The sequence below is a fragment of the Portunus trituberculatus genome, chromosome 21 (assembly GCF_017591435.1).
Source record: "Portunus trituberculatus isolate SZX2019 chromosome 21, ASM1759143v1, whole genome shotgun sequence".
NCBI classification, from domain to species: domain Eukaryota; kingdom Metazoa; phylum Arthropoda; class Malacostraca; order Decapoda; family Portunidae; genus Portunus; species Portunus trituberculatus.
The window spans coordinates 733,833-761,332 of record NC_059275.1 but is presented as its reverse complement, the minus strand read 5'-3'; the positions used below and the strand labels follow the sequence as shown (position 1 = coordinate 761,332).

The following is a 27,500-nucleotide window of genomic DNA, read 5'->3' as shown; positions in this document are numbered from 1 at the left end:
AGTTAGAATATGCAGCTTGTGTCTAGTCACAGCTTATGAAGAAAAATTTGAAGAAGGTAGAAAGGGTACAAAGGCTGGCAACAAGGATGGTACCAGGACTTAGGGAGTTAGACTATGAGGAAAGACTGAGTGAACCTGGGGCTGACCACATTAGAAGAGAGAAGAACAAGAGGAGACATGATAACTATGTATAAATTGGTGAACAAGATTGACATACTGGACAGAGATTGTTGATAAAGGTGACCACAAGTAATCATCTCCGAGGACATGGAAAAAAGCTAATATAGGACATCTGTCTAAATGACGTGAGAAAATACAGTTTCCCGCATCGTAGCATTGATAAGTGGAATAAACTGAGCAGTCAAGTCGTTGACGCGGTGTGTGTCAATCAGATGAAAGAGAGATGACAGGAATGGACAAGGAGACAGGACACAGAGAGCTTAACTCGGGCCCTGTAATACACAAATAGGTAAATACAAATAGGTAAATACACACACACACACACACACACACACACACACGCTGTCGCCGTCGCTGAGAGAGGACGGCTTGTTTCAGGCTGCAGCCGGGAAGAAAGAAAATACCTATGGTATTACGACCTGGGTAACTCTAAGTTAGTGTCCGTTAATGTCCTACTGTCTCTTAGTGTTGAAAGTGAGTGATATGGAGAGTGATCCCTGAGAGGGGAGTGTGGACGGTGATCATTCTGGCCGTAATCAGCTGACAATAACCAAAATGGCGTCCAGGCAAACTAGAGACTTTGAAGGTTTTATTACTACGCCAAAAGGACTGGAGAAACTTGATATGGATGCAAGAATCCAGGCACTGGAAAGTAAGTTCCTAAACATTTTGTCAATAGAAGAAAAACTGGATAGAGTTCTAGCCGAGAATGATTCGTTCAAAAAAGAGATCTATTTGTTAACACTAGCGAATAAAGAGCTATTGAAGGAAAAAGTAGAGATGGAGAAAGAAAACCAACAACTAAGGAAAGAATGTGAAGAGATGAAGGCTAAACTCATGGAAATGGAGATAAAAATATCCGAAGGGGACTTGAAGAAAGAGGAATGTCTTAATCTAATTGACACCAGGATGAAAGAAGTGAACCATGAACATCAGGAGGTACAAAGGTCGTTTAGGGAGATAGTAAAAAAGCAGGAGGAGGAAAATAAAGGGATTACGCAAAGGGAAATGGTAAAGGCACTAAAAGGAAATGAGTATGTGGTGAGAGATATTGCTGAAAAGAAAAAATGTGTGATCATAATAGGATTCCGGGAGGAAACTAACAGGAACTAGCAGGACAGGATTGATAAGGAAAATGACAAGATTAAGTCTTTACTGAACAAGATCTCTGTGGAAGAAGAGGACCTATATGCTGAGGTAGAAGAAAGTGTGAGATTGGGAGCTTTTGAGGAAGGCAAGAATAGACCATTAAAATTGAAATTAAAGTCTCAGGTGGCAGCGGAGGCCTTGTTGAGGAGGGCTTGGAAACTTAAGGACTCTGAGGAAACCAAAACAATTTACATAAGAAGAAATATGTCACAAGATGAGAGAATGAAAATAAAGGAGCTTGTATCTGAAGTGAAAGAGAGGAATGACGAAAGAACAGAGGAGGAAAAGACCAAGTTTTTTTGGAGGATGAGAAATGGGAGGCTAAAGAAGTGGTGGATAAAACAGACGGAATAGGCATTACATGGAAGAATGAGACTAGGAATGGAATAAAAGTGACTTACACGAACATAGATGGATTTCTGTCTAAGAGGCTAGAATGTATGGATTACCTAAGAAATAACGAACCGGATATAATGTGTGTAGTGGAAACAAAGCTAAGGCCGAAATAAAGCTAGACTGGTTTGTTGTAAAACACTACAAAGTATGGAGAAATGATAGAAAAATAAAGGAGGTGGTGGTATAATGGTTCTAACTAAGGAAGATCTGATAATGAAGGAGGTGAACTATAGTAAGAGAAATGAGGAAGTGATACGTATGCTTATAACAGATGGCAAGAGGGACATTGATATTATAACAGTGTACATACCACCCAGAACCAGTGCTTGAGAATATGAACAGTACCAAATGGTGATGAGAAATACTCTAGACAGAATGAAGCAAGAACTCAACAGAAAGGATAGAGTGATGATAGTTGGAGACTTTAATTGCAAGGAAATAGTTTGGGAAGACTACGAAGTGGTGAAGGGTGGTGAGTGGGCAGAAGAATTGTTAAAGGTAGCAACAAATAACTTGATGACACAGTGGGTGAGATCACCAACAATGTGCAGGGGACAAGATGTTGCAGCAAGGTTGGATTTGGTATTTACCAGGGAATCTCTAAAAGAGGAAATTGAACATGAAAGTCCCTTGGGAAAAAGCGATCATGATGTCCTAAGCTTTGAGCTGGATACAGAATTAAGCATGAATAAGATTGTGGAATGCAGGAGGAAAATTAAATTATACTAGGGCAAATTATAACCATATAAGGGAGTTCTTTAATGAAATTGACTGGTCCGTGGTATACCAGGAAAGGGATATGCAATTGAAATACGATAAATTTATGGATTTGTATAACTCTGCTGTGAAAAGTTTGTGCCATATTACAGAAAGAGGACTTTAAATAATAAACAGTGGTTTAATAGAAATTGTGAAGAAGCAAAAAGAACAAAGAAAAGGCATGGAAGAAACTTAAGAAAAACAGTGATGTATTATCAAGGAAGTCTACAAAACAGCAAGGAATAGATATGTTGAAGTAAGGAGAACAGCACAGAAGGAATATGAACAGAGGGTGGTGGAAAACTGTGATAGTGACCCAAAATGTTTTACAAATTCATAAATGGAAAACTAAATAAAAGGGAGGCAATAGAAAAGGTAAAAACGGGAAGAAGTATATGAAGATGCTGGAGATATAACTGAACTTTTGAACGACAACTTTGGAAAGTGTTTACAAAGGAGGAGCATTTTATGGGAGGAAGGCCTATGGAAATAAAGCAAATTCAGGACATCATGGTTACTAAGGAAGATGTAAGGAAAATTATAAGCAATCTGGATATTAATAAATCAATGGGGCCTGATGGCATATCTGGGAGGTTGCTAAATGAATGTAGGGATCAATTGTTGAACCCTGTATTTGATATTGTGGAAACCTCCATACGAACAGGATTAATCCCGAAAGAGTGGAAAAGAGCTGACATTGTGCCTATATATAAGAATGGTAGTAGAATGGAACCGCTAAATTATAGACCAGTATCGTTGACTAGTATATTGTGCAAGGTATGTGAAGAAGTAATTAAAGCTAAGTGGAGTGAGTATCTAGAAAGTGAAAACATTCTGAGTGAAAGGCAGTTTGGTTTCAGAAAAGGAAGATCGTGTATCCAATTTATTATGTTTTTATTCAAGAGTGACTGACATACTACAACATAGAGAGGGATGGGTGGATGCTATCTACCTGGACTTGAGAAAGGCCTTTGATAAAGTACCACACAATAGACTGATGTGGAAACTAAAGATGATTGGAGGAGTAAATGATAAACTAGCAAAATGGATGGAAAATTACTTAATGGGAAGAGAAATGAGAACAGTGGTGAGAGGAAGAAGTCCGAGTGGAAGAAGGTAACCAGTGGAGTTCCACAAGGGTCAGTGCTGGGTCCCATCATGTTTTTGATTTATGTTAATGATATGCCAGTAGGAATTGACAGTTATATGAACATGTTTGGACGATACTAAAATTATGAGGAGAGTAAAGAATGTGGAAGATTGTAACAAGTTACAGGAAGATCTTGATAAAATATATGAGTGGAGTAAAGAGTGGCAGATGGAATTTAATATAGACAAGACCCATGTTATGAAAATGGGAAGAAGTAGATACAGACCAAACAGGGATTACAGGCTGGGTGATGAGAAAATTAAAGAGACCAATGAGGAGAAAGACTTAGGAGTAACTGTGCAAAACACTTTGTCACCGGAGAAACACATTAACAAGATTTTTTGGAAAACATACAACATGCTTCAAAATATTGGCCTTGCATTCCACTACCTAGATGAAGGAATGATGAAGAAGATATTATGTACCTTAATAAGACCCCAGTTAGAATATGCAGCATGTGTCTGGTCACCGCATATGAAGAAAAATGTGAAGAAGGTAGAAAGGGTACAAAGGCTGGCAACAAGAATGGTACCAGGACTCAGTGAGTTAGACTATGAGGAAAGACTGAGGAAGCTGGGGCTGACCACATTAGAAGAGAGAAGAACAAGAGGAGACATGATAACTATGTATAAATTGGTGAACAAGATTGACATAGTGGATAGAGAGTTGATAAAGGTGACCACAAGTAATTATCTCCGAGGACATGGAAAAAAGCTAATAAAGGACATCTGTCTAAATGACGTGAGAAAATACAGTTTCCCGCATCGTAGCATTGATAAGTGGAATAAACTGAGCAGTCATGTTGTTGAATCGGTGTGTTTCAATCAGATGAAAGAGAGATATGGACAGGAATGGACAAGGAGACAGGACACAGAGAGCTTAGCTCGGGCCCTGTAATACACAAATAGGTAAATACAAATAGTTAAATACACACACACACACACAGGGTAATAGAGAGACTGTCTATATGAAAGAGATTAAAGTAACCAAGCTTGAAATAAAAAAGTTGATGAAGGAATTGGATGAGGAAAAGGCAATGGGACCGGATGAAGTCTCAGGCAGAATACTGAAAGAATGTAGGGAAGAACTAGCAAGTCCAATATACAACATCATAAAATGCTCAATAGAAAATGGAACAGTGCCAGTGGAGTGGAAAAGAGCTGAGGTGGTTCCCATATATAAGAGCGGAAGGAAGGAAGAACCTTTAAATTACAGGCCGGTATCACTAACTAGTGTAATATGCAAGATGTGAAAAAGTAATAAAGAAGCAATGGATTGAGTTTCTTGAAGACAACAAAATATTATCAAATAGCCAATTTGGTTTTAGAAAAGGTCGGTCATATGTGACAAATTTATTGAGTTTCTACTCTAGAATAGTTGATAAAGTACAAGAGAGAGAGGATGGGTTGACTGTATTTATTTAGATCTAAAAAAGGCTTTTGATAAAGTGCCACATGAAAGATTACTATGGAAGTTAGAGGAGAAGGGTGGCTTAAAAGGAAGCACATTGAGATGGATGAAGAATTACTTAAGGGGGAGAGAAATAAGGACGATAGTTAAAGATATGAAGTCAAGTGGAGAACAGTAGACAGCGGAGTGCCACAGGGGTCAGTATTGGCATCAATACTTTTTCTCGTATATATAAATGACATGCCAGAGGAGTGAACAGCTACATAAATCTGTTTGCGGACGATGCGAAACTGTGCAGAGTCATTAAACAAAAGAGGATTGTGAAATACTACAGGAAGACTTAAACAAGATCTGGAAATGGAGCAAAAAATGGGAGATGGAATTCAATGTGGACAAAAGCCATGTCATGGAAATGGGAAAAAGTGAAAGACGACCAGTGGGAATCTATAAGATGGGAGATGGAGTAGAACTAGAAAAAGTAAAAAAGAAAAGGACTTGGGAGTGACAATGGAAGAAAATAATCAAGTTAGCCATATTGATAGAATTTTCAGAGAGCGTATAATTTGCTAAGGAATATTGGAGTAGCATTTCACTATATGGACAAGGAAATGATGAAGAAATTGATAAGTACTAAAATAAGACCTAGATTGGAATATGCAGGAGTTGTGTGGACTCCCCATAAAAAGAAACACATAAGAAAATTAGAGAGACTACAAAAAATGGCTACAAGAATGGTTATAGAATTTAAAGGGATGGCATATGAGGAGAGACTAAAGGCAATGGATCTACCAACCTTGGAGCAGAGAAGAGAGAGAGGGGATCTGATACAAGTTTATAAATTGATAACGGAATTGATGAAGTGGATAATGAGAAACTTATCCTGAGAGAAGAATGACTTTAGAAGCACAAGATCGCCTAGTAAGAAACTAAGGAAGGGACGATGTCTGAGAGATGTTAAAAAATTTAGTTTCCCGCAAAGATGTGTTGAGACTTGGAACAGTTTGAGTGAGGAAGTGGTATCAGCAAAGAGTGTACATAGTTTTAAAGAAAAATTGGATAAGTGTAGATATGGAGACGGGACCACACGAGCATAAAGCCCAGGCCCTGTAAAACTACAACTAGGTAAATACAACTAGGTAAATACACACACACACACACACACACACACACACACACACACACACACACACACACACACACACACACACCATATAGTCATGTTAACTGTTGATTAGCAAAATAATGTCCAGGGAAGGTAAATATAAACTGTAGCCTGCATTTGAGCCATCAGCTGGTTTGTTTACATCTGAGCAACATGGCGGCCGTGAACTCGAAAGATGAATCAGACTTCACAGGATTTCAAGGAATAATGGAGAAGAGCGCTTATGTGAAGAAAATTCTGGAGTTGGAAGGTAAAATTGAAAACTGTTTGAAAAGTATGGGGCCTGGAAACGAGTTATGACAATGTAAAGAAAGACTGTGCCGATATGAAGAAGGAAAATGAAGCACTGAAAGAGGAAGTTAACCTAATTAAAGTGAATTGAAAAATGTGGAGAATCTCTAGGAAAAGTGATGGAGAAGCAGGCTGAATGGAAAAAAGTCAGGAAGTGGAAAGAAAGGAGGTAAATTACAAAGTTGCAAGTCTGGAAAAGGAAATCAAAGAGTCTGGGAGAAAACTTTGGGCCTTGCTGAAATTATAGATCAACAGATCATAGAAGAGAAGATTGCTGAGAAAGTGGTGAAGGTTATTAAGTCAAATGAGACATTGGTGAGGGAAACTGTAGACAAAAGAGATGTGTGGTGATATTTGGTGTGGAGGAGGATAAGACACCGAGTAAAATGGAGAGAGAAAAACATAAAAAGGTGATAAATAATATCATTAATGTGGTGCAGGAGGAGGAAAAGACCTAGTACAAGAAATAGAGGACTTCCATAGAATTGGAAAGTTCACAAGAGAAGGTATGAGGCCAATAAGAATCAAACTTAAGTCACAAAAGGATGTAGATGAATTGGTGGAGAAGTCATGGAGGCTAGCCCAGCAGGAAACAACAAGGAAGATTTGGTTGAGAAGAGATCTCGGTGAAAAGGAAAGAGAAATGTTAAATGAGTTGAGAAAGGAGGCTTTGAAAAAAATGAAGAGAGGACAGAAGAGGAGAAGAAAGAGTTTTCTGGAGAATCTTGGATATGAGACTGAGGAAGTGGTTCATAACCCAGAAAAGTACAGCAAGAAAGGACTAAAGAAACTTACGATGAGCGAATGTAATGTATTCCAACATAAATGGAGTGATATCGGGATTTTAGAACTCAACGATTACTTGAGGACAAGAACCCAGATATTGTGGGTCTTACTGAAACAAAACTGAGAGAGGAGAAGACCTGATGATGGTTGGAGAAGGAAATATAATGTTTGGAAAAGAAATAGAGTAGGTAAGATGGGAGGAGGAGTGATGTTGCTGGTTAAAAAGATATAAAGGTGGATCAAGTGAAAGAAGGTATGGGAAAGGCAGAAGTGCTAAAGATCAGAGCAGAAACTAATGAAGGAAAAAGAGGCACTACATAGTGGTGTACGTACCACCTAAGACAAATGCATGGTCAGTACAGGAATATGAAGAAATGATAAGTGATACAGGAACATGTCTGGAAGAAATGTTGGGTGGCTGTGAACGAACTATAATGATGGGAGATTTTAATTGTAAAGAGGTGTGTTGGGAGGACTGGTCAATGGAAGGATCAGAGACAACATGGGAAATACACTATTGACACTGGCAATGGAAAATGTGTTAACTCAGTGGGTCAAAGAAGATACTAGGTTTGGAGGAGAGGGAGCATCGTCAAGACTGGACTTGGTCTTTAGTACAGAGCCAATGGTCATTGAGGAGATGAGGGTGGAGTGCCCTTTAGCAAAGAGTGATCATGCAGTTTTGGAGTTCAAGGTGATAGATGAAGAGAAATCTAGAAGAAATGAAGAATATAAAGTGGGAAGATGGAATTATGCCAAGACAGATTTTGGAAACCTAAAGAAATTCTTTCAAGAGACAAATTGGATGAAATTCAAGAGTGCTAAGGAGCAAATGAAAAGTGGAAGGAATTTATAAAATATACAAAGAAGGTGAGAAAAATTTGTACCAATAAGACAACATAGAGAAGTTGGAAAGCAGGACTGGTTTAACGATAGATGTGAAAAGGCTAGAACAAGAAAAGAGGATGCATGGAAGAGGTGGAGAAGGAAAAGACGGATTAAGCAGTGGGAAAGTTACAAAAGAGCAAGAAATGAATATGTGTTGATTAGAAGAGAAGAAAGAAAGAAACAAGAAAAGGATATAATTGATAAATGTAAAGACCAACCAAGGCTTTTTACAGACATGTGAACAACAACATCAAAAATAGAGAAAGTATTGAAAGTTTAGAAGTAAATGGAGTATGCAGTGAAGATCCCAGGAAATGGCAGAGGCTATGAATGGATGCTTTTGGAAGGTATTCACAAAGGAGACTGCTTTTGACAAACCACTGGTAATGGAACAGAAAGGGATTATGAAGGAGTTTCAAGTAACTGTGGAGGAGATCAAGAACATGATGGGGAGTTTAGAAGTGAGAAAAGCTGTGGGACCTGATGGGGTATCAGGATGGATTTTAAGAGAATGCAGGAGCAATTGGCAGAAAAAGTTTGTGAAGTAATTGATGCCTCATTAAGGGAAGGTGTAGTGCCCCAAGACTGGAAAAGAGCTAACATTGTCCCAATCTATAAATCAGGTAACAAGAGAGACCCATTGAACTATAGACCAGTGTCACTTACAAGTGTGGTAGCTAAGATGTGTGAGAGGGTGGTGAAGAATAGATGGACAGACTTCTTGGAGAAAATGACATACTTTGTGAGTGTCAATTTGGTTTTAGAAAAGGCGTTCATGCACGACAAACCTGATATGTTACTATTCGAGGGTGATAGATGTAATACAGGAAAGAGATGGTTGGGCTGATGGAATATATCTGGATTTAAAAAGGCCTTTGATAAGGTACCACACGGAGACTGATCTGGAAACTTGAAATGGTAGGAGGAGTGCATGGCAGTTTACTAAAATGGATGGAAGACTTTTGGTAGGAAGAGAAATGAGAACAATAATTAAGGACAGACCATCAGAATGGGGATTGGTGGAGAGTGGAGTTCCACAGGGATCAGTGTTGGCACCAGTAATGTTCGCGGTCTACATAAATGACATGGTGGATGGGGTGTCCAGTTATGTGAGCCTATTTGCAGACGATGCAAAATTGTTAAGAAAAGTGAGATGTGACAAAGATTGCGAACTACTCCAGGAAGACTTGGACAGAATATGGAAATGGAGCTGTACATGGCAAATGGAGTTCAACACGACAAAATGCAAGAAAATAGAGTTTGGCAAGAGTGAAAGAAGAATCAGGAGTATGTACAAGATAGGAAATGAAGACATAAAACCAGTCATGAAGAAAAAGACCTTGGGGTGACAATTACCAATGACCTATCGCCAGAGAGACATATAAACAAAATAATTGGAGAAGTATTGAACTTATTGAGGAACATAAGAGTGGCGTTCGTATATTTAGATGAAGAAATGATGAAGAAAATAATTACTGCAATGATAAGACCGAGGCTTGAATATGCAACAATACAGTGGGCTCGAACTTAAAGAAACACATAAGGAAACTAGAGAAAGTACAGAGGGCTGCAACAAAATGGTGCCTGACTTAAGAGATTTGACTTATGAAGACAGACTGAAAAGAATGCAACTTCCGACCCTGGAAAACAGAAGAGAAAGGGAGACCTGATAGCAATATACAGAGTGATGATTGGCATGGAAAAATGGATAGGGAAGATCTGTGTATGTGGAATGAAAGAATGTCGAGAGGGCATGGGAAAAACTAAAATGGCCACTTATAGGAGAGATGTGAAAAATATAGCTTCCCTCATAGAAGGGTGGAAGCATGGAATAGTTTAGACGTGGAAGTGGTCACGCAAGGAATATTCATGATTTTAAGAAAAAGCTGGACATTAATAGATATGGAGACGGGACAACACGAGCATAGCTCTTTTCCGTATGTTACAATTAGGTAAATACAATTAGGTAAATACACACACACACACACACACAAGGGAAATGGTAAAGGCACTAAAGGAAAATGAGTTCAGTACCCTGAGTTTAGCGCTTGATTAAGATAAGAAATGAGGATCGAAACTTGGGGGTATTGAAAATAATGTAAAAAGATTAATTCTGGAGGGATGAAAGATTTTTCCTCCCACTTTACTCCCTTATTTCAAAATATCGATAAATTGGTGGGTGTATTCAGTTTCAGTAAAGAATGCTCTTGTTAAGACGAAAAAAACTGGGATACACACTTTATTGAAAAGAACAAAAAGAGAAAAGAAATAATAAGAACTCTTCTAGTGAAAAGTTTCATGGGTTGAATATTTGGGAGGAGAATGATCCTCAGTCATCTGTTTCAAGACAAAGAAACTTTCCACCTCTTCTGTAGATGCGTCTGCTGTTTCACCCAGACATCGTGCTTTCTTGAACGAGTGTCTTTTCATGAACCTTGAGAACCAGCCATTACTAGAAGAGAAAGGTGGAGGATTGTCAATGTTTAACTTACGTGCCACTGCAGCATATATTTCTCTTGCCTTACCAGAAGATATGCACACATTTGATCAGTCAACAAATATTTCTTCAAATAGTGTTCTGTTGTTACCATCAACTGGCTTGTGGATGCGTGATGTGAGCAACAATTACAGAGTTCCCTCGGCGTCTTTCAGGAAGCGATTTCCTCACGTTTTCACTTAAAGTAGACTCACTAATATTGAGCAAGAGGAACAGGTCACATTAGATCAAGATAACACTTCGCTTTTTTCCTTCATGTTTAACAGAGTGCCTCTCTGGTGCTTCCTTTTGCTGAAGAGGTTTTGAGATATGCTGAGTGCCTCCTTTATTTTGAAGATTAATTAGCTTGATATAAGAACTATCAAGATGATGGTGGAAGAGATAAGCTGGTGGAATGGAGCTCAGTCAGAACTGAGGAGTCTTGGGGAGCATCGTGAGGGGAGTAAAAGAGATACTTGTCAAAAAAGTGAAGGAGATACAGGAAACTCGGGATAGTAAGAATTTAGGAAAGCGAAATGAGGATGAAATGGATAGGAAAAGGAAATGTATGTGGTGAGAGATATCGCTGAAAAGAAAAAATGTGTGATCATAATAGGATTGCGGGAGGAAACTAACAGGAACTGGAACTGGCATGACAGGAGGGATAAGGAAAATGACAAGATTAAGTCTTTACTGAACAAGATCTCTGTGGAAGAAGAGGACCTATATGCTGAGGTAGAAGAAAGTGTGAGATTGGGAGCTTTTGAGGAAGGCAAGAATAGATAATTAAAATTGAAATTAAAGTCTCAGGTGGCAGCAGAGGCCTTTTTGAGAAAGGCTTGGAAACTTAAGGACTGAGGAAACCAAAACAATTTACATAAGAAGAAATATGTCACAAGATGAGAGAATGAAATGAAGGAGCTTGTAACTGAAGTGAAGAGAGGAATGACGAAACAACAGAGGAGGAAAAGATCAAGTTTTTTTGGAAGATGAGAAATGGGAGGCTAAAGAAGTGGTGGATAAAACAGACAGAATAGGCATTACATGGAAGAACAAGACTAGGAATGGAATAAAAGTGACTTACACGAACATAGATGGATTTCTGTCTAAGAGGCTAGAATGTATGGATTACCTAAGAAATAACGAACCGGACATAATGTGTGTAGTGGAAATAAAGCTAGACTGGTTTGTTGTAAAACACTACAAAGTATGGAGAAATGATAGAAAAATAAAGGTGGTGGTGGTATAATGGTTCTTACTAAGGAAGATCTGATAGTGAAGGAGGTGAACTATAGTAAGAGAAATGAGGAAGTGATAAGTATGCTTATAACAGATGGCAAGAGGGACATTAATATTATAACAGTATACATACCACCCAGAACCAGTGTTTGGGAATATGAACAGTACCAAATGGTGATGAGAAATACTCTAGACAGAATGAAGCAAGAACTCATCAGAAAGGATAGAGTGATGATAGTTGGAGACTTTAATTGCAAAGAAATAGTGTGGGAAGACTACAGTGGTGAATGGTGGTGAGTGGGCAGAAGAATTGTTAAAGGTAGCAACAAATAACTTGATGACACAGTGGGTGAGATCACCAACAAGGTGCAGGGGACAAGATGTTGCAGCAAGGTTGGATTTGGTATTTACCAGGGGAATCTCTAAAGAGGAAATTGAACATGAATGTCCCTTGGGGAAAAGCGATCATGATGTCCTAAGCTTTGAGCTGGATACAGAATTAAGCACGAATAAGATTGTGGAACGCAGGAGGAAAAATTAAATTATACTAGGGCAAATTATAACCATATAAGGGAGTTCTTTAATGAAATTGACTGGTCCGTGGTATACCAGGAAAGGGATATGCAATTGAAATACGATAAATTTATGGATTTGTATAACTCTGCTGTGAAAAGTTTGTGCCATATCACAGAAAGAGGACTTTAAATAATAAACAGTGGTTTAATAGAAATTGTGAAGAAGCAAAAAGAACAAAGAAAAGGCATGGAAGAAACTTAAGAAAAACAGTGATGTATTATCAAGAAGTCTACAAAACAGCAAGGAATAGATATGTTGAAGTAAGGAGAACAGCACAGAAGGAATATGAACAGAGGGTGGTGGAAAACTGTGATAGTGACCCAAAATGTTTTACAAATTCATAAATGGAAAACTAAATAAAAGGAGGCAATAGAAAAGGTAAAAACGGGAAGAAGTATATGAAGATGCTGGAGATATAGCTGAAATTTTGAACGACAACTTTTGCAAAGTGTTTACAAAGGAGGAGCATTTTATGGGAGGAAGGCCTACGGAAATAAAGCAAATGCAGGACATCATGGTTACTAAGGAAGATGTAAGGAAAATTATAAGCAATCTGGATATTAATAAATCAATGGGGCCTGATGGCATATCTGGGAGGTTGCTAAAAGAATGTAAGGATCAATTGTTGAACCCATATTTGATATTGTGGAAACCTCCATACGAACAGGATTAGTCCCGAAAGAGTGGAAAAGAGCTGACATTGTGCCTATATATAAGAATGGTAGTAGAATGGAACCGCTAAATTATAGACCAGTATCGTTGACTAGTATATTGTGCAAGGTATGTGAAGAAGTAATTAAAGCTAAGTGGAGTGAGTATCTAGAAAGTGAAAACATTCTGAGTGAAAGGCAGTTTGGTTTCAGAAAAGGAAGATCGTGTATCCAATTTATTATGTTTTTATTCAAGAGTGACTGACATACTACAACATAGAGAGGGATGGGTGGATGCTATCTACCTGGACTTGAGAAAGGCCTTTGATAAAGTACCACACAATAGACTGATGTGGAAACTAAAGATGATTGGAGGAGTAAATGATAAACTAGCAAAATGGATGGAAAATTACTTAATGGGAAGAGAAATGAGAACAGTGGTGAGAGGAAAGAAGTCCGAGTGGAAGAAGGTAACCAGTGGAGTTCCACAAGGGTCAGTTCTGGTCCCATCATGTTTTGATTTATGTTAATGATATGCCAGTAGGAATTGACAGTTATATGAACATGTTTGCGGACGATACTAAAATTATGAGGAGAGTAAAGAATGTGGAAGATTGTAACAAGTTACAGGAAGATCTTGATAAAATATATGAGTGGAGTAAAGAGTGGCAGATGGAATTTAATATAGACAAGACCCATGTTATGAAAATGGGAAGAAGTAGATACAGACCAAACTGGGATTACAGACTGGGTGATGAGAAAATTAAAGAGACCAATGAGGAGAAAGACTTAGGAGTAACCGTGCAAAACACTTTGTCACCGGAGAAACACATTAACAAGATTTTTGGAAAACATACAACATGCTTCAAAATATTGCACATTCCACTACCTAGATCCTTGCATTCCACTACCTAGACATGGGAATTACTTTGAAGGAATGACAGGAATGATGACAGAAGAAGATGTCTTTAATGATGGTCAGGATGAGAATGCTTGTTTGAAGAGGAAGAAGTTGAAAACTGGAGAAAACATTCAGTGTTTTACTGAGATGACAGGGATGTGTGAAAAAAAATCAAGAGACAACAAAACACAAGTGACAAGTAACTCAGTTCTTCTTCTTTAAGACAAGTGACTGTATGGTGAGAACATGAAGAAGACATACATACTGATGACAAGGAGAAATACATGAAGCTTTCTGATGAAAATGATGAATTAATGGATGACATACATAACAGTGAGGAATAAGTAGGATGGAAACATTTGATTTTTGAAGGTGCTAAAACAGAGAGACAAATGAAGATTTGTCTGTGGAAGAGAATGATGGATGAGCTGGTGTTCAAGATATTTAAAAGCTGATAAAATGAAATATGAAATGTGAGTTTGAGATAAGAATACAGAAAGAAATAATGAAGAAAAGCAGATGTGAGTAAATAAGAAAAATTTATGAAGAGAGTGTGTGTGAGAAATGTGGTAGAGAAAAAAAAAATGAGAGTTCAGGGAGTGAAAATTGAAACAGAACAAGAAGTTGAAATCATTCCCAAATTTGAAAAGAAGAATGGAAAAAACAGTGAGAAGACAAGAGCTTAGCTGATAAAAGTTGACTGAAAATCATGAGGGGAATAGTGAGATTAAGAGGCATGAAAATTATAAGATTCAGGAAAGAAGACAAGATGTTGAAAATGTGTGATTTCTGGAGTTCTTTACAGAAAAAATACTACATACAAATCATACAAATGAAAAGAGAAGATATCAGTTGATGAATTGGAGAGAAAGATGATGAGATGACAAAATAAGAAATAGGGACAGGAAAGACTAATAAGATTATCAGAACAGGAATTGATAATTCAGCAAAGCATGTTCTAAATACAAAGAGGATTAGACTTTTGGAAGGTGATACATGGAATAGCTAGTCATAAATAAAAGTGGGACACTGATGGACAAAAAGTTTTGCTGTGGAAAAGAGAAAAATAAATGTTTACAAGTGGCTGTGAAGAAGTTAAAAAATGCTGGGAAACTGTGAGGAGTAAAACAATACACAAGAAGTGGAATTTTCTTCTAGTAGATGTAAAGAATGGAGAAATGTCATTGAAAAAGAAAACAGCATAAATGATGGCTGTGGAGGACTTTCCTGAGATATGTTTTAGAGAAATATAAAAGATGAGATCAAATCAGATCAAGAATATTAACTGGTGAGATTAAAAAATTTATGGTTGGAAAACTGATGAAGGAAGAGGTGTGAGGCTTGGGCTGGGAGATGATGTATGGATAGTTGAGTGGGATGATAAAAAAGTAGGAATGAAGATATGAATACATATATAATAGATGTATTGGACAGAATAAGATGAGAAGAAGAAATGTTGGTGTCTGGAGTGTTTGTTACGTGTTGTTGTGTAGGAGTTATGAATTATGAATTAAGATCACTGTCATATTGTAATAGCACATAATTATTTTACGGTTTCTCGTGGAACCCCTGGTGATGGTCGGCGGAAATTCCATGGAACCCAGTTGGGAATCACTGACCTAGATGAAGGAATGATGAAGAAGATATTATGTACCTTGATAAGACCCCAGCTAGAATATGCAGCATGTGTCTGGTCACCGCATATGAAAAAAATGTTAAGAAGGTAGAAAGTGTACAAAGGCTGGCAGTTAGACTATGAGGAAAGACTGAGGAAGCTGCAGCTGACCACATTAGAAGAGAGAAGAACAAGAGGAGACATGATAACTATGTATAAATTGGTGAACAAGATTGACATACTGGATAGAGAGTTGATAAAGGTGACCACATGTAATTATCTCCGAGGACATGGAAAAAAGCTAATAAAGGACATCTGTCTAAATGACGTGAGAAAATACAGTTTCCCGCATCGTAGCATTGATAACTGGAATAAACTGAGCAGTCATGTCGTTGATGCGGTGTGTGTGAATTAGATGAAAGAGAGATATGACAGGAATGGACAAGGAGACAGGACACAGAGAGCTTTGCTCGGGCCCTGTAATACACAAATAGGTAAATACATACACACACACACACACACACTAGAAAACTCTGAGGGAGTGTAAGAGAAATATAATTTATTTTTGGAAATGTACAAAACAGGACTAGGGGAATATGTCCTGAAATATAGACCTAAGGAAGAAGGAAAGAAAGATTGTTAAATAATAAGTTCCAGGAGGTCTTTACTAAGGAATCCAAATTTGAAAGACCACAGGATAATAGACCATCTATATGGGAGAGATTAAAGTGACCAAGCTTGAAATAAAAGAATTAATGAAGGAATTGGATGAAGAAAAGGCAATGGGACCGGATGAAGTCTCAGGCAGAATAATGAAAGAATGTAGGGAAGAACTAGCAAGTCCTATATACATAATAAAATGCTCAATAGAAAATGGAACAGTACCAGTGGAATGGAAAAGAGCTGATGTGGTTCCCATATATAAGAGTGGGAGGAAGGAAGAACCTCTAAATTACAGACCAGTATCACTAACTAATGTAATGTTTAAGATGTGTGAAAGAGTAATAAAGAAACAATGGATCGAGTTTCTTGAAGACAACAAATTACTATCAAATAGCCAATTTGGTTTTAGAAAAGGTCGGTGTGTGTAACAAATTTATTGAGTTTCTACTCTAGAATAGTTGATAGTACAAGAGAGAGAGGATGGGTTGACTGTATTTATTTGGATTTAAAAAGGCATTTGATAAAGTGCCACATGAAAGATTACTGTGGAAGTTAGAGAGAAGGGTGTTTAAAAGGAAGCACATTGAGATGGATGGAAAATTATTTGAGGGGAGAGAAATAAGGACGGTAGTTAAAGATATGAAGTCAAGTGGAGAGCAGTAGAAGCGGAGTGCCACAGGGTCAGTATTGGCACCAATACTTTTTCTCATTTATATAAATGACATGCCAGAAGGAGTGAACAGCTACATAAATCTGCACACACACACACACACACACACACACACACACACACACACACACACACACGGGACATCGTCGATGGCGGAGGTGGTCGCTGAGCTCAGAGCAATCATCTATAATTCTACAGTTACCTAAGAGTAACCAAGGTGGGAAAGGAGCTGGTAATGTTTGTCCCGTCTCCATATAGTCATGTTAACTGTTGATTAGCAAAATAATGTCCAGTGAAGGTAAATATAAACTGTAGCCTGCGTTTGAGCCATCAGCTGGTTTGTTTACATCTGCGCAACATGGCGGCCGTGAACTCGAAAGATGAATCAGACTTCACAGGGTTTCAAGGAATAATGGAGAAGAGCGCTTATGTGAAGAAAATTCTGGAGTTAGAAGGTAAAATTGAAAAACTGTTTGAAAAGTATGAGGGCCTGGAAACGAGTTATGACAATGTAAAAAGAGACTGTGCCGATATGAAGAAGGAAAATGCAGCACTGAAAGAGGAAGTTAAGCTAATTAAAGTGAATTGCGAAAATGTGGAGAATCTCTAGGAAAAGTGATGGAGAAGCAGGCTGAATGGAAAAAAAGTCAGGAAGTGGAAAGAAAGGAGGTAAATTACAAAGTTGCAAGTCTGGAAAAGGAAATCAAAGAGTCTGGGAGAAAACTTTGGGCCTTGCTGAAATTATAGATCAACAGATCATAGAAGAGAAGATAGCTGAGAAAGTGGTGAAGGTTATTAAGTCAAATGAGACATTGGTGAGGAAACTGTAGACAAAAGAGATGTGTGGTGATATTTGGTGTGGAGGAGGATAAGACACCGAGTAAAATGGAGAGAGAAAAACATAAAAAGGTGATAAATAATATCATTAATGTGGTGCAGGAGGAGGAAAAGACCTAGTACAAGAAATAGAGGACTTCCATAGAATTGGAAAGTTCACAAGAGAAGGTATGAGGCCAATAAGAATCAAACTTAAGTCACAAAAGGATGTAGATGAATTGGTGGAGAAGTCATGGAGGCTAGCCCAGCAGGAAACAACAAGGAAGATTTGGTTGAGAAGAGATCTCGGTGAAAAGGAAGAGAAATGTTAAATGAGTTGAGAAAGGAGGCTTTGAAAAAAATGAAGAGAGGACAGAAGAGGAGAAGAAAGAGTTTTCTGGAGAATCTTGGATATGAGACTGAGGAAGTGGTTCATAACCCAGAAAAGTACAGCAAGAAAGGACTAAAGAAACTTACATATGAGCGAAATGTAATGTATTCCAACATAAATGGAGTGATATCGGGGATTTTAGAACTCAACGATTACTTGAGGACAAGAACCCAGATATTGTGGGTCTTACTGAAACAAAACTGAGAGAGGAGAAGACCTGATGATGGTTGGAGAAGGAAATATAATGTTTGGAAAAGAAATAGAGTAGGTAAGATGGGAGGAGGAGTGATGTTGCTGGTTAAAAAAGATATAAAGGTGGATCAAGTGAAAAAAGGTATGGGAAAGGCAGAAGTGCTAAAGATCAGAGCAGAAACTAATGAAGGAAAAAGAGGCACTACATAGTGGTGTACGTACCACCTAAGACAAATGCATGGTCAGTACAGGAATATGAAGAAATGATAAGTGATACAGGAACATGTCTGGAAGAAATGTTGGGTGGCTGTGAACGAACTATAATGATGGGAGATTTTAATTGTAAAGAGGTGTGTTGGGAGGACTGGTCAATGGAAGGATCAGAGACAACATGGGAAATACACTATTGACACTGGCAATGGAAAATGTGTTAACTCAGTGGGTCAAAGAAGATACTAGGTTTGGAGGAGAGGAGCATCGTCAAGACTGGACTTGGTCTTTAGTACAGAGCCAATGGTCATTGAGGAGATGAGGGTGGAGTGCCCTTTAGCAAAGAGTGATCATGCAGTTTTGGAGTTCAAGGTGATAGATGAAGAGAAATCTAGAAGAAATGAAGAATATAAAGTGGGAAGATGGAATTATGCCAAGACAGATTTTGGAAACCTAAAGAAATTCTTTCAAGAGACAAATTGGATGAAATTCAAGAGTGCTAAGGAGCAAATGAAAAGTGGAAGGAATTTATAAAAATATACAAAGAAGGTGAGAAAAATTTGTACCAATAAGACAACATAGAAGTTGGAAAGCAGGACTGGTTTAACGATAGATGTGAAAAGGCTAGAACAAGAAAAGAGGATGCATGGAAGAGGTGGAGAAGGAAAAGACGGATTAAGCAGTGGGAAAGTTACAAAAGAGCAAGAAATGAATATGTGTTGATTAGAAGAGAAGAAAGAAAGAAACAAGAAAAGGATATAATTGATAAATGTAAAGACCAACCAAGGCTTTTTACAGACATGTGAACAACAACATCAAAAATAGAAAGTATTGAAAGTTTAGAAGTAAATGGAGTATGCAGTGAAGATCCCAGGAAATGGCAGAGGCTATGAATGGATGCTTTCGGAAGGTATTCACAAAGGAGACTGCTTTTGACAAACCACTGGTAATGGAACAGAAAGGGATTATGAAGGAGTTTCAAGTAACTGTGGAGGAGATCAAGAACATGATGGGGAGTTTAGAAGTGAGAAAAGCTGTGGGACCTGATGGGGTATCAGGATGGATTTTAAGAGAATGCAGGGAGCAATTGGCAGAAAAAGTTTGTGAAGTAATTGATGCCTCATTAAGGGAAGGTGTAGTGCCCCAAGACTGGAAAAGAGCTAACATTGTCCCAATCTATAAATCAGGTAACAAGAGACCCATTGAACTATAGACCAGTGTCACTTACAAGTGTGGTAGCTAAGATGTGTGAGAGGGTGGTGAAGAATAGATGGACAGACTTCTTGGAGAAAAATGACATACTTTGTGAGTGTCAATTTGGTTTTAGAAAAGGCGTTCATGCACGACAAACCTGATATGTTACTATTCGAGGGTGATAGATGTAATACAGGAAAGAGATGGTTGGGCTGATGGAATATATCTGGATTTAAAAAGGCCTTTGATAAGGTACCACACCAGAGACTGATCTGGAAACTTGAAATGGTAGGAGGAGTGCATGGCAGTTTACTAAAATGGATGGAAGACTTTTGGTAGGAAGAGAAATGAGAACAATAATTAAGGACAGACCATCAGAATGGGGATTGGTGGAGAGTGGAGTTCCACAGGGATCAGTGTTGGCACCAGTAATGTTCGCAGTCTACATAAATGACATGGTGGATGGGGTGTCCAGTTATGTGAGCCTATTTGCAGGCGATGCAAAATTGTTAAGAAAAGTGAGATGTGACAAAGATTGCGAACTACTCCAGGAAGACTTGGACAGAATATGGAAATGGAGCTGTACATGGCAAATGGAGTTCAACACGACAAAATGCAAGAAAATAGAGTTTGGCAAGAGTGAAAGAAGAATCAGGAGTATGTACAAGATAGGAAATGAAGACATAAAACCAGTCATGAAGAAAAAGACCTTGGGGTGACAATTACCAATGACCTATCGCCAGAGAGACATATAAACAAAATAATTGGAGAAGTATTGAACTTATTGAGGAACATAAGAGTGGCGTTCGTATATTTAGATGAAGAAATGATGAAGAAAATAATTACTGCAATGATAAGACCGAGGCTTGAATATGCAACAATACAGTGGGCTCGAACTTAAAGAAACACATAAGGAAACTAGAGAAAGTACAGAGGGCTGCAACAAAATGGTGCCTGACTTAAGAGATTTGACTTATGAAGACAGACTGAAAAGAATGCAACTTCCAACCCTGGAAAACAGAAGAAAGGGAGACCTGATAGCAATATACAGAGTGATGATTGGCATGGAAAAAATGGATAGGGAAGATCTGTGTATGTGGAATGGAAGAATGTCGAGAGGGCATGGGAAAAAACTAAAATGGCCACTTATAGGAGATGTGAAAAATATAGCTTCCCTCATAGAAGGGTGGAAGCATGGAATAGTTTAGGCGTGGAAGTGGTCAGCAAGGAATATTCATGATTTTAAGAAAAAGCTGGACATTAATAGATATGGAGCGGGACAACACGAGCATAGCTCTTTTCCGTATGTTACAATTAGGTAAATACAATTAGGTAAATACACACACACACACAATTATAGGAGACAGGATAAGGAAATGGTATATAAAGAGAAAGAAGAGAAAAGAATGGAGCAAGTTTAACTAAAATGATAAGAACAAGAGATTAAAAATGATGTATACAAACATAGATGGGATTTTATCTAGTAAATTAGAATTAAGAGATTACATAAAGAAAGAAGAACCAGATATTGTATGCCTGGTGGAAACAAAGTTAAATGAGGCAATAAAAATAGACATAGATAAAAGGTATAATATATGGAGGAGAGACAGAGTGGGTAAGGAGGAGGAGGAGTCATGATGATGTTAAGGAAGGAGATAGTGGTAAATCAAGTGGAGTTTGGGAAGGAAAATCAGAAATACTGTATGTTAAGATGCATATTAACAAAAGGAGTTAACAATCATTGGAACATATGTGCCACCAAAACAAACTCATGGACTAACCAAGAATATAGAGACATGATAGATGACACAATAAGGAGTCTTACAAGAATCATTAAGGAAAGGAGAAAAGTGATATTGATAGGAGATTTCAACTGTAAGGAGGTAGACTGGGAAAATTATGAAAGTGGTATGGGGAAGATGCCTGGGAGATAGATTCCTGAACCTAATGATAGATAATTTGATGGTCCAAAGAGTAAAGGAAAACACAAGATTCAGAGGAAACGATGAGCGGCAAGATTAGACCTAGTTTTACAAGGGATATACCAATTAACGATGATATAAGATACAAGTGCCCATTGGGAAAGAGTGACCATGTAATATTAGAGATGGATATAGAAGAAGGAAAGGAAGATAGAGATGAATCATACAAAGGAGACCGATTAAATTACAGAAAGGCTGATATTGAGAATCTCAAGAACTATTTTAAAACGTAAACTGGGAGGAGATGGAAAACTCATTAACGGTTCAAGAGAAATATAACTTATTTTTGGAAATATACAAAACTGGGGTCAGGAATATGTTCCGAAATATAGACCTAAAGAAGAAGGAAAGAAAGATTGGTTTAATGCAAGATGTGCTAGGGCAAAGGAGAAACGAGATGGAGCATGGAAAAGGTGGAGAAGAAACAGAAATCCAGAAAATAAGGAAAACTTCAAAACAGCAAGAAATGAATATGCTAAGGTGAGAAAGGAAGAAGAAAAGAACTATGAAAAGGACATTGTCGAAAAATGTAAGGAACAACCAAAATTGTTCTACAGATTCATAAATGGAAAAATAAGACAAAAAGAAACAATAGAAAGGTTAAAAGGAGAAAACGGAATGGTGGAAGACCCAAAAGTATGGCAGAACTGTTAAATAGTAAATTTCATGAGGTCTTTACTAAGGAATCCAAATTTGAAAGACCACAGGGTAATAGAGACTGTCTATATGAAAGAGATTAAAGTAACCAAGCTTGAAATAAAAAGTTGATGACGGAATTGGATGAGGAAAAGGCAATGGGACCGGATGAAGTCTCAGGCAGAATACTGAAAGAATGTAGGGAAGAACTAGCAAGTCCAATATACAACATCATAAAATGCTCAATAGAAAATGGAACAGTGCCAGTGGAGTGGAAAAGAGCTGAGGTGGTTCCCATATATAAGAGCGGAAGGAAGGAAGAACCTTTAAATTACAGACCGGTATCACTAACTAGTGTAATATGCAAGATGTGTGAAAAAGTAATAAAGAAGCAATGGATCGAGTTTCTTGAAGACAACAAAATATTATCAAATAGCCAATTTGGTTTTAGAAAAGGTCGGTCATGTGTGACAAATTTATTGAGTTTCTACTCTAGAATAGTTGATAAAGTACAAGAGAGAGAGGATGGGTTGACTGTATTTATTTAGATCTAAAAAGGCTTTTGATAAAGTGCCACATGAAAGATTACTATGGAAGTTAGAGGAGAAGGGTGGCTTAAAAGGAAGCACATTGAGATGGATGAAGAATTACTTAATGGGAGAGAAATAAGGACGATAGTTAAAGATATGAAGTCCAAGTGGAGAACAGTAGACAGCGGAGTGCCACAGGGGTCAGTATTGGCACCAATACTTTTCTCGTATATATAAATGACATGCCAGAGGAGTGAACAGCTACATAAATCTGTTTGCGGACGATGCGAAACTGTGCAGAGTCATTAAACAAAAGAGGATTGTGAAATACTACAGGAAGACTTAAACAAGATCTGGAAATGGAGCAAAAATGGGAGATGGAATTCAATGTGGACAAAAGCCATGTCATGGAAATGGGAAAAAGTGAAAGACGACCAGTGGGAATCTATAAGATGGGAGATGGAGTAGAACTAGAAAAAGTAAAAAGGAAAAGGACTTGGGAGTGACAATGGAAGAAAATAATCAACCGGTTAGCCATATTGATAGAATTTTCAGAGGCGTATAATTTGCTAAGGAATATTGGAGTAGCATTTCACTATATGGACAAGGAAATGATGAAGAAATTGATAAGTACTAAAATAAGACCTAGATTGGAATATGCAGGAGTTGTGTGGACTCCCATAAAAGAAACACATAAGAAAATTAGAGACTACAAAAATGGCTACAAGAATGGTTCCAGAATTTAAAGGGATGGCATATGAGGAGAGACTAAAGGCAATGGATCTACCAACCTTGGAGCAGAGAAGAGAGAGATGGGATCTGATACAAGTTTATAAATTGATTAACGGAATGGATGAAGTGGATAATGAGAAACTGATCCTGAGAGAAGAATATGACTTTAGAAGCACAAGATTGCATAGTAAGAAACTAAGGAAGGGACGATGTCTGAGAGATTTTAAAAAATTTAGTTTCACACACACACACACACACACACACACACACACACACACACACACACACACTCACACTCATATACAGTAGAACCTCCAGCAGTGTACAGTTTCATTCAGTAATCATGTTTACTTTATGATTTTCACATAATGGGAGCTCTTCAGTAATGTATCCCTCTCATAAATTGAGAAATCCTTGCATTTGGAAGTAAAATGAAGATAGGATTTTTAAAAGATTGACAACAGTTAAAAAAACTCCCAAATATAAATTTTTGATTTGAGAGAAAGATACCATTCAGTTCTTGTATGTATGAAAACTAAAAGAATGTGTTCACAGGGCTCAAAACCTGTCACATCATCTTCATTGGTCTTATGAGGGTATAGTAAAAAAAAAAAAAAAAAAAAAAAAGTGATATGAATAACTGTGGATGGAGCAAATCCGAAAAGTGCTTACTTCATAGTGCCTTGTCTCTTTTAAGATTAGCTGATTCCATTAATGGACTTGGCAAGTGGTGTTGCTGTCAAACTATGGAAAACAAAAGTCAGTCTATTGTTAACAATAGCAAGTGTGACCATAACTTTATTTAAAAAGAAAATGATCCAAAATGAGTTCTGCCAAGCTTTTCAAAATATTTAACTCATTTATCTTAGAAATATACAAATATTGATTACTTAGTATCTAATTGATTTTTTGGTTTATTTTTCAACAGAAATTGTTCTCCAAGTTGTTCTCAGAAGACATCCTTTACCTGCTCTCAATGGAAAAACTATGGGAAAACAGACGACGACCAACCCCTTTAACTTGGGAAGGGGCAGGAACTATGGGTAAGCTTGCAAGATTATTTACATGTACACCAGTGCTAGTTTCATATAATTGTCCTAATATATTTACCTACTATTTTTGTGAGGCAATTGGCTACTGTTCTTTGGAACTCAGTTAAACTTTTGTCTTTGAGAGAAGCTCTTACAGAGAAAATTTAGTTGTATTCAATGCCTCATAACTCAATTCCTCCATCTATCAACTCAGGACAACCATCATTCCAGACAACTTTCGCCTCTTTTTTAATGACAGTCAACTAACCCTTTCTTCTACACTGAATGTTGTTCTTTAACTTAGAATTTAAGCTGGGAGCTTTACAAAATTTAAACTGGAAACTTAGCATCTCTCTAAAAACAGCTTTTATGAAGTTAGACATTCTGAGGTACAGTAATACTCCACTTATCGAACGTTCGTCTAACGAATATCCTGTTTAACGTACTACAGTAATCGCCTGCGTATCTGGATCGCCGTTCTCCGGAATCCGCAACTATTTGGAGCTGCTCCCAAGCGTATTCAAACCTACCGCACGAATGATCTCTCGATCCCGCTAGGCAGCAGCACTTAGCACTTACACTCATGCCCTCCCGCGTCACACTAACCTACAACTTGCCTCTCGCCTAAAACACGAGTAGTTGTGGTGCTATTCGGAGAGTTTGTAGTGTTCTTTGTCACTCCAGCATGGCAGCAGTGTACGTACGTCCCACCACCACTTAAGGCGGCGTCACACTAATACTTTTTTTCTGACATCTTCGACATTTTCTGTCGTTTTTATTTGTTCCATCAACTCTTTCTGTTGTCTTGAGTCAGACGAAATGCACCATTTTCCTCTAGCGTCAATTTTTAGTCAAATTAAGATTTATGGCTTCTATTCAACACTTTTATAATAAAATTAATTTTCTTGGTAATTGGAATGATGTTATAATCTCAGATTAATAAAATCTTGATAAGTGTATATATATATATATATATATATATATATATATATATATATATATATATATATATATATATATACATACAGTCAGCGCCGAAAGTGATGGTGCAGCATGTTTTTTCACTTCGCAACAAAAGAAAAATAGAAAGAAAGTTATTTTCATGGTATTTATCTTTCCTCTAGTACATGGTTGGGTTACCATGCCTCTTCAGGCAACTCTGTAAATGTTTTGGAACAGATAAAGCCAGGTTTTGTAGGAATGAAGGCTCCAGGTTTTCACAAATCTCCTGGATGTGGTTGACAAGTTTGTCCACTGTGGAGGTGTCACGCCACGTGGCGCTATCAAACTCCAGATGTTCTTTATCGGGTTTAAATCAGGGCTATTACCTGACCAATCTTTGATGTATTCAATGTTGACCCAGTCAAACCAATTTTTGATCAATTTAGCGGTGTGAGCTGGTGCACCGTCTTGCTTAAATATTTCACTGTTGCATTTAGTGAAACAGTCTTCAAGGTGTTCAGCAAGAAGCTCAAGATAGCGATCTTTGTTAATAGTGACATTTTTTGGTAACACTACCAATGTCCCAGTGCCATGATACCCAAATGCTCCCTATACCATAACATTTGCTGGGTGTTTTACAGTTCCCTCAGTGTACTTAGGGAGGTAAGGATCTGAGCCAGGACGTAGCCTAACTTTCCCTCTCGGTTGCCAGTCACTGTAAAAGTTGCCTCATCAGACCAGAGAACTGTTTTCCACTTCTCTGGATCCCATGCTAAATGTTTATGGCAAAACAATTGCCTTTTCTTCTTTTGTACTGATGTTAAAATGGGTTTCTTTCATGGTGCATGATACCGGAATTTTAGGTAAATCACAGGCGTTTCTGAATTGTTCGCACTGAGACTTCCTGAAGGAGCCTAGGGTTCTTTTCCTTGAGTTCTTTGGCACTGATGCGTGGTTTATTGTCCACTTGACGCTTCAGTATCTTCAGGGTCCTCGTAGATGTGACACGAGGCCTCCCAGTCCTCTTCTTCTCAGAAGGCAGCGGGACACTCCCTCCTGTGTCCCTGCATTTTTTCGTCCAACGCTGCACACTACGGAGTGTAACACCCGTGATAGCAGCAATTTCTTTATTTCCTTTTCCTACTTGGCTCAGGGTACTTATAGCTGCAATTTGATCTTTTGTCAGCTCCTTCCTTGGCCCCATTGCTACGCACAAGATAGGTTAGCAATGCAAACTTTGTAAGAAAAAACACGTGGTGCAACATAGACACTCAGCCTGTATGAAGTAATTCCTCACACTGAGACAGTTACACTTAATCAGCTGCTCGAGGTCATGTGTATGAGCCCACTATTTATGCGCCAACAAAATCGGCGGATTTTATCCTTGTTGCTAGGGGGTGGTTTAATTCCCGCCGAAAATTATAGCGTGGGATGTTTCGCGCCATCACTTTGGGCTGACTGTATATATATATATATATATATATATATATATATATATATATATATATATATATATATATATATATATATATATATATATATATATATATATATATATATATATATATATATATATATATATATATATATATATATATATATATATATATATATATATATATATATATATATATATATATATATATATATACACACACACACACACACATATATATATATATATATATATATATATATATATATATACACATACATATACATATATACACAGTAAGTCCTCGTTAAACAGTACATATTCGTTCCTGAAAACCTTACCTTTCAATCGCCATGTATTCTATCAGATGATGTCCTTCCTGAGGCTAAGGGACAGTAGGAATTTCAGCCCTTACTCATCTTGTGCTCAGTGGGCAGACAAGGATAAG

At 37.7% G+C, this 27,500-nt stretch overlaps 1 protein-coding gene across 3 annotated transcripts in view; it reads left to right on the top strand.

Moving 5' to 3' along the window:
* The window catches only part of LOC123506846 (SUMO-activating enzyme subunit 2-like), a 254,108-nt gene that overhangs the window by 66,334 nt on the left and 160,274 nt on the right, over nt 1-27,500 (top strand). For all 3 annotated transcript variants that reach the window (XM_045259200.1, XM_045259199.1, XM_045259201.1), the window contains exon 6: nt 24,573-24,687. In XM_045259200.1, coding sequence (XP_045115135.1) covers nt 24,573-24,687 — 115 coding nt within the window. The remainder of the gene's footprint in view (nt 1-24,572; nt 24,688-27,500) is intronic.